This window comes from Ambystoma mexicanum, chromosome 8, assembly GCF_040938575.1.
Source record: "Ambystoma mexicanum isolate Mex_15411 chromosome 8, UKY_AmexF1_1, whole genome shotgun sequence".
Taxonomy (NCBI): domain Eukaryota; kingdom Metazoa; phylum Chordata; class Amphibia; order Caudata; family Ambystomatidae; genus Ambystoma; species Ambystoma mexicanum.
The window spans coordinates 1,430,056,928-1,430,072,177 of NC_090929.1; the positions used below are offsets into that span (position 1 = coordinate 1,430,056,928).

The following is a 15,250-nucleotide window of genomic DNA, read 5'->3' on the forward strand; positions in this document are numbered from 1 at the left end:
TGGGTTTCCAGGGGCTGTTTACAAGTGAGGAAGGAAGCTTCCTCCAAGGCTTTACACCCCCCTTCCCTTTGTGCCTCCTCCCTGGGAACCGGTGAGTTATCGGGGTGCTGCCCCCGTCATTGTTCTGGAGCACCAGGTCCAGAGTTGGGTGCGTTCTGCGCCGGCATGCCGATCTGAGGGTTCTGCTGAGCCCTCAGTATGTGACCCGCTCAGGCTGATACGGGGCCCTGTTTTCTCCCCTGGGCTGATCCCGGGAAGGGTAGCTGTCCCTCCTCTGGTAATACCCCGGGTTGGGAAGATTTGGGTACCCCTCCACCCTTGGCCTCCCCTCTCCCGGATTAGGTTGTCTGGGCTCAGGGAATTGGGGAAAGAAGGATGGATGATTTTGGGGTTGGAAATTGGGTGGATACCTGGGGAAGAAGTTCTGCCCAGGGTTTGGTGAGTTTCTGCCCTCCTGTGAGAAGTTGGGAGGGAAGTTCCCTGGGTTAGGTGCTTGGCTGGATCCCCCCCCTTGGGCTGGAGGAGTCCACACATAACCCAGGATGGGTCGATTTCCCTTGTAACGGGGACTTACATAATCAGGAGAGCGAGGGACCCCATTTGTGGGGCTGCCTCCCTGGCTCCCTGTCTGTGGCTGGCCCGAGGACCTTCTGGGCCTAACATTATTAGGTGCAGGTAGGTTTTTAGGCCCCCCATCTCCAAATCCAAAACGGGGGTGACCTTTACCTCTGCCACCTTGACAGCAGCAGGGGTGCTGTTGGCTTTGGGGTTTTTCTGGGCATTACTTTTGCTATCTACCGGTTTCTGCACCTCATAGATCCGGGTAGCCTGTTCAATGACCCAGTCTAAAGATCTTTTCTCATGAAAATCCCTCACGAGCTGGGTCATTATGTATTTGGGCAAGGCATGAAAAAATGTATTAATGAATTCTCTACTGTCTGTGCGCACCCTTCTGGTGGTCTGCGCAAAAGCACGTTTTAGTTCTTGCACAAATTCTTGTGGGGCCTGATCCTCCCCACATTGCAAATTGTAGGCTGCCTTGCGAGCCTCTTGAGGATTTCTATGAATGGAAAAATGTTTCAAGATGGCCGCCTTATAGGTGGACCATCTTAAATGATTTTGGTCCTCCAGCCCCGCAAAGAAACTGGAGTATTCCGGGGAGAAGGTCCACTTTACATATTGAATACAGCTTTGGCTGTCCTTCAAATGGAAAGTCTCCATCATTTGCTCAAACAACTCTAAGTGCTCCCAAACAGAATACTTAGCGTTCTTATGGTAAGGCGTGATGACGCTCCTGATCGCCTTAATCTGCTTTAAGGGGTCCTTAAGCAAGGCCCTTTTTGCCTTATTGGCCTTTTTGGTTCGGGTAACCCTTGTCCATTCATCCTCTGACTCAGAGGCACTGCTCCCAGAGGTTCCTGTCTGCTCTTCCAGGTTTTCCCGGATTCTGCGAGCCTGGGAATGGCTGGCAGAATGTGGGGACCTGGTCTCCTGTGTCCTGCGCAGTTCAGAGGAGTCTTCAGATTCCTCCTTGCTGCCAGGATTTGATGGGTACCCCCTCCACTGACCTAACTGGGCAGAGGTTTTCAGGATGCCCTTAATGGGCCTACTCTCCTGGGGTTCCCCATTAAATTGCACTGTGCTTGGGTGCCCATACCCGGATGCCCGCCCCTCCATTCCTGGGTGGTACTGGCCTATGAGCCCCATGCTTCTGGCTGGATAGTAATCTGCCATCCCTGTGGCCCTGTGCTCATGTGCGCCAGGGGACATGGGGGTGGCAGAGTCCAGGGACTGAGAGGTATGAGGGCCTCTAGTACTAGGGCTCCTGAGGTTATGCTCCGGAGTTTCCATTTCCCAGCGAACCTCATCTCTATCCGCCCCTGGTCCCTGTTGCAATGCAAGAGCCTGCATTTGTGCCTTCAGTTCCTCAGTTAAGGCCTTACTAGACTCTATCAGTCTCTCCTGCATCGCTACCTGTTGCTGGAGCCTATCATTGTGCTGGCAGAGAGCCTCATTCTCTCTATGTGTTTCCTGATTGGTCCTGGAGCACTGGGCCAGTCTTTGCTGCAGGAGGGTTACCTCCTGAGCTGTGTCCCTATTGGCCTGCTCCTTTCTTGCTAGAGCATCCTCCACCCTCCTGGTGTGCTCTAACAAGTTCTGGTGTTCTTTTTGGAGGTCACCCAGTCCCTGGTGGGCCAGGTGATTTTCTTCCATTTTTATTTTTAAATGGCAGACTTCCTGGCCTAAGGCGTCTCTTTCCTGACTAAGAGCCTGCATTTGTGCCGCCAGGTCGTCCCTTTGCCTTTGGAAGGCACCAGCTTTCTGGCGTTCTTCATCAAACTCTGCCTGGGTATCCAGGTCTTTCATAATCAGCTTGTTGCTCTCTACCTTCACTCTATCTAGATGACTTTGCAGGGTGGCTACCTGCTCCGTGCATGCCCTGTTAAAGTCTAATTGTTGCTCCAGCTTTTTCTGGCTCTGCAGTAAGGAGTCCAAACTGTCTCGGTGCTCCTTCTGCAGGGCCAGAAATCTAGTATCCTGGTCAGCCTTTTCCTGTTGCAGTATATCCATGTCCTCTTTTATTTTAATGATATACTGCCTACTGTCATTTTCTGACTCCTGGCTCCTGAGCAGCCTCTGCTCAGAAGAGTCCAGCTCAGATTGGGCCTTCTGTAATGCCAGCAGTTGCCTACTCGCCAGATCTTGGCCTTCAGCACATTTGTCCTGCATGGCTCCCATATGTAAATATAAATATGCCGCTACCCTGGCAATCTTGTTGTGCTCATCCTTGGCCTTAGAGGACATATATAGTTCACTCAGGGCCACATGTAAGGGACCCTGGTCTCTCCATATATCTGACCCTGTTTCCGTGATTTGGGGTGTGATGGCCTGCAACCAGACTGTTTGGTCCTGGTGAGTCCACTCACCTCTCACAAATAACTTATGTAAGAAGTGCTCTCTGGCTATTTTCATGTCTACTAAGGTCGTCATTCTAGAGATTGGTCTCTGTCCTGACTTACAGAAGTTTGTATTTTATTTTTGCAAAACAGACCTTTTTCTTAGGGCGTTCCTTTGAGAAGTGCTTTACAGCGTAACACAGCGTGTGCTCCGACCGGATATGTGTATCTGGTCAGCTGGCACGCTGTATTAATCTGCACAAGTGATAGATCTAATCCAAACGTCCGGCACGAGCCCCCATTTTGTAAGAGGATTCAATTCAGCACTACAGCCAAGTCAACGCCTAGTCTAGAATACTGAATGAAAACCCTTATTGATATATCTTTATGTCCAGTTCATGCGTTCTGGATGACTACCCCTATATAACACCCCTCTCTTGGAATCCTCCTGACCCCACTGAGCCAAGAAGTAGTTCTGTTTTGCAAGTTAAAAGGTTTAATTGATAATTTAAACAATAGATATATATATCACACTTTAGAATAAATTAATAATTGAATAGCACACTTAATCTGATATGATAAAGATTAACAACAGAGAATCTGGCACTAGCACACTTCTTGATAATCACTAAGGAGTTGACATGAAATGGATAAGATAGCAACAATACTTTTATGGTTTCAAATGGATGCAATGTGGAATGAAATGCAGTAAAGAAAATAACTTGATAGGATTTCAGCAAAAGACAATGTAATCACTTTCTTGTACAATTCACCCCCCCTTTTATGCAATGCAAGGAAATGGAAGGAAGGCACACAATTCTCAGAAATGCAATTCAAATGTAATTCAGTTCACCCAGCAACTTAGACTACAGAAGTTGAAAACACAGGCAAAATGCTTTGATATGTGCTGGCAATGGAGTGAAAATATGTTAAAATGCTTTTAATTCCCTCTAGAGATTCAGGGTGAGTGGTATCTAGTTAATATTAGCTCAGGCTCACTCTAGCAGTGATGCAGGGATAGTTTTTATGAGGCAAACGATTTTTTTCAGAGGAAAGCAAAAGCAGCTATCTTTTTGCAAGTGGAGATATTTTCAAATCGCGGCAAAATTCGCGAATGCGCCGAGCGAGATTACAGAGTAACTACAAGGACTATCACTATCGTTTTGGGGTCCTAAGAAAGCCTATGATCTCAGCTTCGAGATGAAAGTCACTGCAAGTCTCTAGCACAAACGGTCACGGAGATATGAGCGATTAAATAAAGGTCGCTTTTCAGATTTGAAATTTTAAAGTTCACCAAGACAAGTGCAGCTTGCAACTAGCAAATCACAGGTGACAGCTTTACAAATGACAGGTGACAGTTAGGAGGCAGTTCTACTTAGATTAAAATAGATTGAATTATATTATTTTAACTAAGAGATTGGTTCTGCACAGTTTTCTAGGTACTCACACTATATTCTTGAGTGAAATGGGCCACGCCATGGATCTGGTCAGGTTTTAGACGGGACTCTGGTCTCTGCACTTCACAGTGATCTGGGTCAGCTCTCTCTGGTTCTGCTAACAGGTCAGCTCTACTCTGCTGGTCTGGTCTGGGTCTCTGAAGTTGATGGAGGTAAAGTATGGATTTTCCCGGCAGAGCTTCCAGCTGCAAATGGATTTGAAGGTCCCTATCTGTCCTGTCTCTCTGCTTTTATGTGTTTTGAAAATGGGTGTGTGTGAGCAGCATCACTAGCCAGCCCCTCTCCACTTATCATTGGCCAAGCTTTCATTTCTCCCCTGATTGGGGGAGCTAAGTTGTGTCAGAGTGATGTCATTTTACAGCCTGCAGAAAGTCCACTCCTCCTGTCAACTTGCACACAAATCTAGATTTGAACCAAATACATATTTGCAGAGGTACATATTGTTTTAAAATCATATGCACCCATCATGCATTACAGGAGGTATACCCTGTTCAAACTCTGCTCTTCCTGGGGGCTTGCATTCAGAAATAGCGATATTTTGCACTTTTTAACTGGTTTGCAATACCGGACATTACCCCAAATTTACACACATGTGCGCAAGGAGTATGGACATTAGTTGATGAAGTGTCAGATTTTTCACATGCACACATTTTGAGTAATATCCTCTTTTCCGCTAAAACTCCCCTGAACATGCCACCGGTTCTAAAAACCTCTTAAAATGTGGGCAGAAAAATCACAAGAATTATGGTATCATTTAAATAATTTTCACAAGTCCGCTCTATGAGTTATTCATCTTTTTCTAAAACCATATTCTGGCTATAGAGGTGTGTCTTTTCATGTCACATGGTACAGAAACCAGTCTTTCCAGTTTCTGCCAAGCTCAGAGACCCTGCCCCTCCCAGCTTCTGCCAAGAGGAAGCTCCATTTACGACTCCCGCCAATAAAACATTTGCCTGAGTCAGGACAGGGCTTTGTTCAGAGCTCCTGTATTCTGTGGGGCTCCCCTTAATTCAATTATCAGAGAGATGGCATATCCTAAGTGTAGCCAGCAAACAGCAGATAGGCCTGGGAACACAGCTGTGACTCAAGTTTCACTCCTGATGGGGGTAGTTGCCAGGCAGAATTCAGTTCCTTAAGCCAGGTTTCAGATAAAATGTCACTTCTGTTCCCCAGTTTTCAGCATTCAAATAAAACTAAACATTTTTACATATGCAGCTAGAAGGCTGATTCTAAGTTTAAAACTATGACATTTAAACAATTGCAACCTATGTGACACTCAAAAGTAGGTCACTCAGTCAATTTAAACATTTAGATTTTTTTAGTGTCTTTCAGTCCAAATTTACTTAAACTGCTGAAATCCACAGCTCAGCCAGTCTTGTTATAAACCTTCAAGTCACTTCAGGATATAACTTTACATTGTATCCACCTCTCAGTAAGTCTTTCTTTGGCATGTTTTGGGTTCATTTATTCAGTTTTACAAAAAGTAAAATCTGGTGTTGTTTTAAAATGCCGGCTTTTGGATAGTGGTGAGTACTGGTACTGCACCCATTTTTGGGATTTAAGAAATGAATTCCCCACAATTCTAGGTGGCTTTTGGCAATCAGCATTTCCATTCCCAATGGTTTCAGGCTACTGTGTGGGTAGTCCAATGGGGTTTTTAGGCAGTGTCCTTCTGTGCCCATAACATCGGCAAAAATGAGTGGCAGCCTATTCTTCATGCATTTCCCTGTGCATTTTCTGGGAAGCTCTGGCCATCATGATGTTTTCCATGTCAGTACTGCACAGTTTTGAGGTAGGGCTCGGATGCATGGGTAAATACATCCCACAGTTCGTTTTGATTAAGATCATGTGTTTATATATGTACATATTTTGCTTTAATGAATGCTTGATGAAATGTGTTTCTTTACATTTTTCGATTTAATGTATTGTTCTTTTTTTTCTTTTCTCTACTATTTTTCTATGGAAACATTTGTAAAGGTTTAATTTAAACCAAATACAATAAAAAATACAAAAAATATCTGTTTCTTCTTTGAGCTCCAAAGCAAAGTTTAATTTTGCATGCTGGCCACTGATTTATTGGAAGTGCTGCCTAACCAGCAATGAGTTACATTAGGCACAAACACTGATAATTAACAGAAAATAAGCAATACAAAACTCAGTTGGTGACTCTACAGCCTGGTCCTTTGGCCACTTACAAGGTCTGTCAAAATCCCAGCCCCCCATGAAGAGCTTATTATGTCTCCCTCCTCTATCCGATGGTGACACTGCATTCTCAGTGTGAGGGAGACATTCCTGTAGGAGCAAGTGTTGACAATGTATGTCTCCAATACTTAGCTGGTCCCCACCTCAGTAGAAACCTATGTCTCTTCTCTCATTCTACTTTTAACCACAGAAAAGCAGTTTCCAGATATGTTTTTTTTCTCTGGCTGTGCAACTTTCAGCAACGACTCACCAGAGAGAGAAAGAGACATTGGCCCTCATTACGACCCTGGCGGAAAGTGACTGACCGGACCGCCACAGCGCAAATAGCGTTTCCGCCATTGTACGAAGGAGCAAAGTGCGGCCCATTCCGACCCATCGGGCACGAGCACCACGGCATGGCGGAAGTGCAAAGTCCGCGATGGCGGAAAAGACCCCAAAATGGCCCACACCGCCGCCGTACGGCGCCCTAGGTGCAATACCGCCACCCATCACAGCGGACACCGCAGTGTGCGCCTACCGGAAAGTACGGTGACTGGAAATATACGGAAACGGAAGTTAAAACATGGGCCCGGAACGGGAAACATCCCGCGTACACCTATAAAACCACTAAAACCACACAACCACTAAAAACACTACCCTGAGACACACCCCAACCCGTCATCCACCCTAGCGAAACCAAGAAAAATGGGAAAAGTAGCGAAGAAAGCGTGCGACCGCAAGCGGCAGGTCCACTTCTCCCGTGAGGAACTCACCGTGCTAACAGAGACCCTCCAGGAGAATGCTGCAGTCGTCTTCTGCACGCAAATGACCAGGACGGCACTTGCAAACAAGAAGGCCATATGGGCTCTGGTGGCACAGCGGGTAAGTGCGGTGGGGACCGCACCCCGCACCCCACAGCAATGCAGAAAGCTATGGGACGACCTGCGGATACGCGTCCGCAGCATACTCTCTGCCAACCGCAACATTGCCACAGCCACCGGGGGAGGTCCTGAATCACCCATCAAGTTGACCCCCTGGGAAGAAATCTGTGCCTCCACCATCGGAATGGAGAGCATAGAGGGAGTCGGAGGGATGGAGAAAGGAGTGCAGACATCCGAAGATTCAGGTAGGTGGGCCAGATAAAACAATGCCAAATCCACAAAGTCCAACCATGTGAAGTACCATGTGTCCACATAGTGCAACAGAAACACATGTCCAGGAGAACGTCCACACACATCGGCCTGATAGCGCACGTTAAAACCCACAATAAATACATAAATAATTAAAAACCCCTAAAACACGCACTACACGTGCAGCAGGCACACCCTAACTGCAGGCTGCCAAACAACTGCACCCTCACTCCACACACAAATGAAAGCACCTCCAAGGCCCCGACCCAAATCACCCTCAGGTACCACCCCAATGCATGTGATACAATGCCATTCCAATTCCCACAGACCCATCAATAACCCTCGCCCTCCTTTACTCCACCACAGGGTCCGATCCAAACGACGAGCTACAGGACACCCCTACCAGCACACCTGCAAAGAGGGCCAAGACCAACGGCCAAAGACCCTCCACCTCAGCTGCACGCATCAAGACACGGCAGCAGCACAAATCAGGTGGCAGCACAGAGGAGGGAACATCAACAGGCACCCCAGCAGCCAGCATGCCCACACCACCACCACCACAGGTCCCCCCAACGGATGCCACAGAAGGCACTGCCTCTGGTGGCAGCAGCACCATAGGTGACACCCCATTGATGGCAGCATGCTCCGACACAGAAGACGGGGATGTCGAAGACAGATCCATCCATGACCTGTCCCAATCCCCCTGTCTGTCCCATCCCGTACAACATGAGGATACCACGCAGGGGCACCCACAAGACGACGACTGGCCATCCCCCACAAGCCCTGTGGCAAGGCAACATGAGGCCAACAGCCCCTCTGTGACACCCCCGCAAATGGCCATGGCCCAGCAGAGGCAACAGTCCCTCGACCAGTTAATCGTGCAACAGCAGCAACTGGCCACGCTCCTCAAGGACCATGCCGATGAATGTGGGGGCACTAAGGCAGACATAGAAACATCAACTGAGACACTTAGGGCAGAAATGGAGAGAGGTACAGAGACACTAAGGGCACAAATGGAGAGTAGCACCGAGAGCCTGGGAGTCCAAATGGAGAGAAGCACCGAGAGCCTGAGGGGGGAACTGCATGCGACGTCCAAGGACGTATGTGCCGAACTTGCCGCAGTGCGCCGTGTGCTCACTGAGCTCTCGCAAACCCTTAGGGACATGCATGGACGTGAGCAGGCAGAGACATCATCCGTTGCAAGTTCCGTCCAGGGCAGCCCCCAACGTAGATCTGGGAGGAACCTGCGCTCCACAGGCAGGGGTGCCCCTGATACCCGCAGAGGGGGCTTGCAATAGCGACAGCCCACTGACAATGAGCATCTTTGGACACTGGTGTTCGGGGGGGAGGTAGGAGGGTGGAGGGGGTGTGTTGGGCTCACTTGGGTGGCGGGTCGATAGGGTGTTCAACATGATATCACATATGCCATAAACAGTGCACGATCAACCAATGAGATGTGTGGACATTGATCTTTGTGTACTAGGCCATCATAGGCGTACAGTCCATATTGTGCATGTCCCAGACACACACAGTGCCACGAGTCCCGTGTCCATGTATCAGCCACCAGGCGTGAGTGCTAGAAGCATACATCAATGAGATGCTGACGAATGTCACGGCCCTCCGGTGCCTCGCAGACTCCTTGAGGTGCTGCCACATCCCCGCCCTCATCATGACCATCATCAGGTGCTTGCAGTTCTGCGTCAGGGGGCATGGGCACATTTCTACGTACGCACATGTTGTGGAGCATGACACATGCCATCACCATCTTTGCAACCTTCTCATGGCGGTACAGGAGTGCCCCGCCAGACCTGCTGAGGCAGCGGAAACGACCCTTCAGTAGGCCGAATGCCTGTTCTATGACTACACGGGTACGTGAGTGGGCATGGTTGTAGTCCTCCTCATGCTGGTCCCGTGGGTTCCGGACTGGTGTGAGGAGCCATCTCTTCAGTGGATATCCAGCATCACCTGTATGTGGACGAGAAACGTATGATGTGGAATGCCATTGCTACGTACGCACACCCCCCCCCCCTTCCTGCCAGGTCATTGCCGAATCACATACCCCACATTATCATGCATGTAATGAGACTCACCGAGTAGCCAGGATCTGTTCCCTGCGTGTCGCTCCATGTAGCGTGGTATTGTAGAGTTCCTCAAGACCATAGAATCATGGGTTGATCCAGGGAATCTGGCACAACAATGTGTAATGATCCTGTTGGAGTCACACACCATTTGTACATTAAGAGAATGAAATTGTTTTCGGTTGCGGTACTGGGCCTCCATGGCATGTGGGACGACCAATTCCACATGGGTGCAGTCGATGGCACCAATGCAACCCGGTATGCCGGCAAGTGCATGGAATCCCACTTTTGTGTTGGTAATTTCCTGCTCCGAGCGTGGTAGGGAGATGTAGTCGTCTGCGTGCTGCAGGAGGGCATCGAGCACTTGCAATAGTGTCCGTGAGAACAGTGGCTGAGAAATGCCATGCAACTGCCCGACTGTGTGCTGGTAGGTGCCTGTGGCCAGGAAGTGTAGTACAGACACCACCTTCAGTAGGGGTGGGATGGCGGTTGGGCTGTCTATCATGCTGACAAGGTCAGCCTGTGTCATGTCCACAATGGCGGCTATGGTGTCCCGGTCCAGACGGTAGAGGGTGTGGATCTGCTCATCAGTGAGGTTGAACGGATGTGCTCGGAGGCGTGGGATTGCGGGCTGCCTGCGTGGTGGTTGTGGCTGTGCTGGCGGCCCTTGCTGGCCCTGCCTTGCCCTCCTCCTCCTCCTGCGTCTCCTCCGTGCGGCCGGTTGTAGTTGGTGTTCGTCTTCTTCCTGGAGTTGGAGTACTTGCAGTGCTATCAGGTCCCCCAGGGCCAACATCGCGAGTCCTGCCGGTAGCATTTCGGTGTGGTTGTGGGAGGAGATTGGCTGTGCAATTTATGTGTTTTCAGGCTGTATGGCCTCCACCTGTGGTGATTCATTCCACCTGTGCAAACTGCTCTCCCCTTTGGCCGAGCACGTCCCGCACACAACGCTGCAATTCGGGGAATGGCATCTTGCTATTGCAATCATGTATTTGTACCCGATTGCCGTGTAACATTGGTTGATATGTTCATTCTGCTATGGTCCCATTGTTTCACATACTATCTGTGCAGTCGCAAACAGACTTGTGAAGGGTCAGTGGTACGTAGTACTCGAGTAACGGTGGGCCCTCATGCATCACTGTACCGAGTTGCAACGACGGGCGGGGCGTCCCATTTGTGGGTGAAGGCAGTTGCCATTTTCACACACAGCCGCACATGATGGATTAATTAGTGATTTCAAACGGCCACAGATGCTTCTTCGACGTGATGTTGCAAATGAGGAATTCGAAGGGCGGCGCTTTCGGTTTTCAGCTAGCGGCGGGGAAATGCCCACAGGTCTGTCTGCAAATATAACGTACTATTGTTCAATGTCCTTGGGACAGGGGCCATGGCGAGGATGCAATGATTGATATGAATGGTTTGGGATGCGCAATAGCGACGTGGGCGATGAGGCCGGACGTTCCCAAATACATGTTACTTCACAACACTGGCATTACGGCCTGGGGCACTGTGGATTTTGCAGGCTGCATAACGCACAGACTCAATGGATATTTCTAATGTTATGTGAGTAAATATTCTGGCGTTTTAATCCCGGGATGAGGGAATGATGAATGGATGCATGGGCAGGTGATTTGATACAGAGTTTGCCATGTACAGGGCTTCTTGGAATCTATACGCCTCCCCTACGCTATGTGATGCAGGGCTGCCATAGTGGGACCATCGTCTATCTGGCCTTGTTGAGCCCTCCCTGTCTCGACGCGCCCTCAGACACTTGTGTCCATGCACGTTACCAATCCCATCTGATGGATTCTGTTTTGACAGACGCATGCACAGGTACACTCGTTTGTGATGGTGTTTACACCTCGATATAGATAGTTATGAGTCGCAAGTGGTTTTTGGGTGGTGATGAACCTTTGGAGTGGGCTAGCATGCATATGGCTGTGGATTTAGTGTGATCATTGAAGTGAGTTGTTGGAATGTAGTTCTGATGGCCATTCTGTTCTTTTTCTTTTCTTTTGGTTGACAGGTATCTCCTCCCCTTTTGCCACTGCCATCTGTATGCCACTCCTGCAGATGGGTTTTACTCCCGACACCTGCTGCTTCGTGTTAATCAGTGGAGCAGCATTACGATCTTATGGGACGATCGCCAATGGGCCACATGCCCTTATGCAGTACTGGTGGCTCGGAGCAACATTTCGGCCTTTCAGCTGGACTTGTGCCTCCCCATTGGGACGGCCCTGCGGTTCTGTGCGCTTCCATGTTGCCTTTTCGTACGTGAATGTGGCTCTGTGTACCATGATGGAACAGGGCGTCACACAAGTAGTGGCTGGTCATTTCTTGCGGATGCAGCCCACAATGGTGAAATGTGTTTTGGAGTTCATGGCCTGATGGCTGTATGGGCTTGGTGATTTTGTTGTGCATTAAATTTCTATTCTGATTTGGCCCTTGTAGCGTTCTTCTTTGCAAGTGATGTGGCATATTCCTATTTGGGGAGCGATGTATTGTGAGGAGATCTGCATTGGGTTCCAGCTTCGGAGTTTAGTTGCGTGGTACTGTACTGGACGCGTTTGCCTACGAAGCCCGTGAGGTCAGGGATGGGGGCTGCCAATATGACAGTTTGAATGTTGTCATGCTCAGGGGCGGGGGATTGGGTTTTGTGTAACAGATGCCGGTCAGCCAGGTGGACTGGTGGAATGATGTGATTTTCGGAATATTGCTGGTCACAGGTGCCTGTGTTTGCGTGCGTTTCTTGGTGGGGGACTGTGGTCATGTCCATTGGGATGGCTTCTGTATTCGTGCCATCTGTGCCCTGCAGCTCCCATTGGCCCCTCTTGTGTTTCATTTGTTCGTTGGCATGCATGGGTGACTTGTACATTTCAATGGTTGCATTGTGACTTCATTGCACCTACGGGGAGTTGTACTTTGTGGGCAGGGAGCGGTGTGCAGGCACTCAGTGGGGCCGTTTACGGTTGATTCGCGATGCCGTACTTCTCACCATGGCGGAATGGTTCATTCCGCCATGCTTGATGGCGTTAGGTACATGTCCGCTAGGGTCGGAATTGGCGTACCCTTGCGCCATGGTGGTGTTTACGGTTTGGCATGGCGCGCGCGCGCGTGCTTGGTGCAGTTTGCGTTGGCGTTCACTACGGTGTCGCTAATGGCTTCGTACTTTGCTGTGACGGGTCATAGTCGCACCGAGCGCTATTCGATGGCGGTATTGCATTTCCGCCATCGTTTTCCGAATTCCGCCAGGGTCGTAATGAGGGCCATTGACATCATAAAGAGAGACAGTGAGCAGGAGCGAGCAGTGAGAGAAAGAAAGTGCAGAGAGAGAAAGAGACCATCAGAAATACAGCACACAAGGGTGACATATGATATGCTAGGTACAGCTTTTCTGTTATTTCTTTTGCAAGTGAACTTTTACTGACTCCCTTGTCCTTTCATTGAAATACCTAATGGGTACTACACATAAAAGTAACATATTGGTACTATTACTTTTGTAGTAAGTATCCCTGTAAGACTTTTCCAAAGTCTTACTTTTGTTAATAACAGCAAACAATAACTAGTCAGCACATACAGTGGAGAAACTTTGCTGAAAATGTTGGGGGGGACATGACCTCTGAAAAAAAGGTGCCCCATTCAAATGAATGGGGACAAAATAGTGTGCCCTGAAAGTTGGGGGGGACAAACACCCCCGTCCACCCCCTAAAATTACGCCCATGAGCACATACCGTACTAAGTTTAGTGGCTAAAATGATCTAAAACAAAAATAATAAAATATAAGGTCTTTTCACTGTTTGTCCATAATCATGCCTCATAGTGAGGAGCAAATACATACAGCAGCTGTCTGATACCTATCAGCAGAAGCAGGCTGCAGCAGGCTGAGTGACACAGATCTGATCTGATAAATAACAGCCATCTACTGTAACGACTAAATGCTGGAAGATGCCGCAGTCGAACATACCGCTTTGCTGTGCTACTTACAGGAAGCAATGCTTGCGTTTCCGGCCTGTGGCTGCTCCCCCTTCTACTATCGTGTCGCCTCTCGCAGAGGATAGGCTTCTTCTTGTACAAAGGCTGATTTTCACTGCCCACTCCTAAGTGGGGCTCTGGGCTCCGAAAGAGATGTGTAAGTTTCATCCGAAATCCTTTCTGCTGAAATGTAAAGCGGATAAAGTGACTACTCATTTTGAATATGTAATATTCCCCAAGATGCAAAACACATGAAACACCATCATGTACATATTAATATTGTTAATATCATACATTAATAATGCAAATGTAATCAAGGAAAAAGGAATTGAATGCGGTAGTGCCGGGTGATTTCTGCGGTAGAGTACCAGGGATCAAATATTATCAATGTGAATCACAAAATCAAGTGTTTTAAAACACCAAAAAACAGTACAGCCTGCTCATAACTGGCTGATCATGAAAAATAACAGCAGGTAAGGAAGCTACTTTCAAAATTAAAGAGCAAATATTGTAATTTTTATGTTCAGCTTGGGTCATTTTTCTTATAAATAGCTTGTTTTGAGGCACATAACGCTTCCTGGGGTAACAACAGACATTTCTTTATGCACTTTTTGTCTGCCACAATGTACCCTTGCTACCGCAGATGTAACCCACGTTCTTCTTGGTCGCTGTGGTTTCATTGACCCTCCAGCTGTGCCATTAGTTTCCTGAGGTGTCTTGCTACTTGTTGGAGTTAATGCTAGGCTTGTGGAACTTTTGGGTTGTCAGTGGTGGCAGGCGTGGTGCAGTGAAAGCGGTCTTGCAAATATGGCAAATGCAGGAAGATCATATAGGCTTTTAATGCCCTTCTCAAGATGCTAGCCATTTGAAAAAGCCTTATGGAAGACTCAGAAAACCAGGATGGCAAAGTTCACTTCCTTATTAAACATAGAACATCACCTTCGGCCACATGCTACAGAAGAGGCACCCATTATCAGCATATTGTGTTGAGATGCAGCTTGTTTTATGGTGTTTCTTGATGCATCCTGCGGTGTCACTCCGTGGTGTTCTGGAACCAACCGGTTCCAGAATGCCATGGAATGAGACCGTTATGCTGTAGCCTCTCAGGCCACTCAGGCTAGCCGGTGCTCCGGTGGTCTTCTGTATGAATAAACCAAACTACTCCTCATAGCTAAGTCTCCTGGTCTCACTACCTACAACAATTGGCGACGAGGAGCTGCCGTTGTACTCACCCACAGAGCAGCGGTAGGAGACCGCCGTAGAGCGGCCGCACCGGTGTGCCTCCCTTGTGCAGAGCGGTCATGGGGAGAAAGTGGCCACGCAGAGAGAGCGGCGCCGGGAGAGAGCGGTGCTGGCGCCCGCCCCTCCCTCTTCTAAATTTGTTCCTGTGCAAGCTCTCCTCGGAAGTAGGACCGAGCGCAACTAAGCTAGAAGAAGGGACCTCTGAACGTCCCTTGAGGTGGGAGCCATAATGTTGGTAATGATCTCCTAGGAAACAAACGCTTGGAAAGAAGTGAAAATCGCGTTACAGTGAATAC

General features: G+C 48.6%; 1 protein-coding gene across 1 annotated transcript in view; it reads right to left on the bottom strand.

Annotated features, from left to right (window-relative positions):
* Positions 1 to 15,250, bottom strand: part of LOC138473082 (M-phase inducer phosphatase 1-A-like) — a 403,086-nt gene that overhangs the window by 198,319 nt on the left and 189,517 nt on the right. Inside the window, exon 6 of the mRNA XM_069611581.1 lies at positions 13,725 to 13,895. Within this exon, the coding sequence (XP_069467682.1) occupies positions 13,725 to 13,895 (171 nt within the window). The remainder of the gene's footprint in view (positions 1 to 13,724; positions 13,896 to 15,250) is intronic.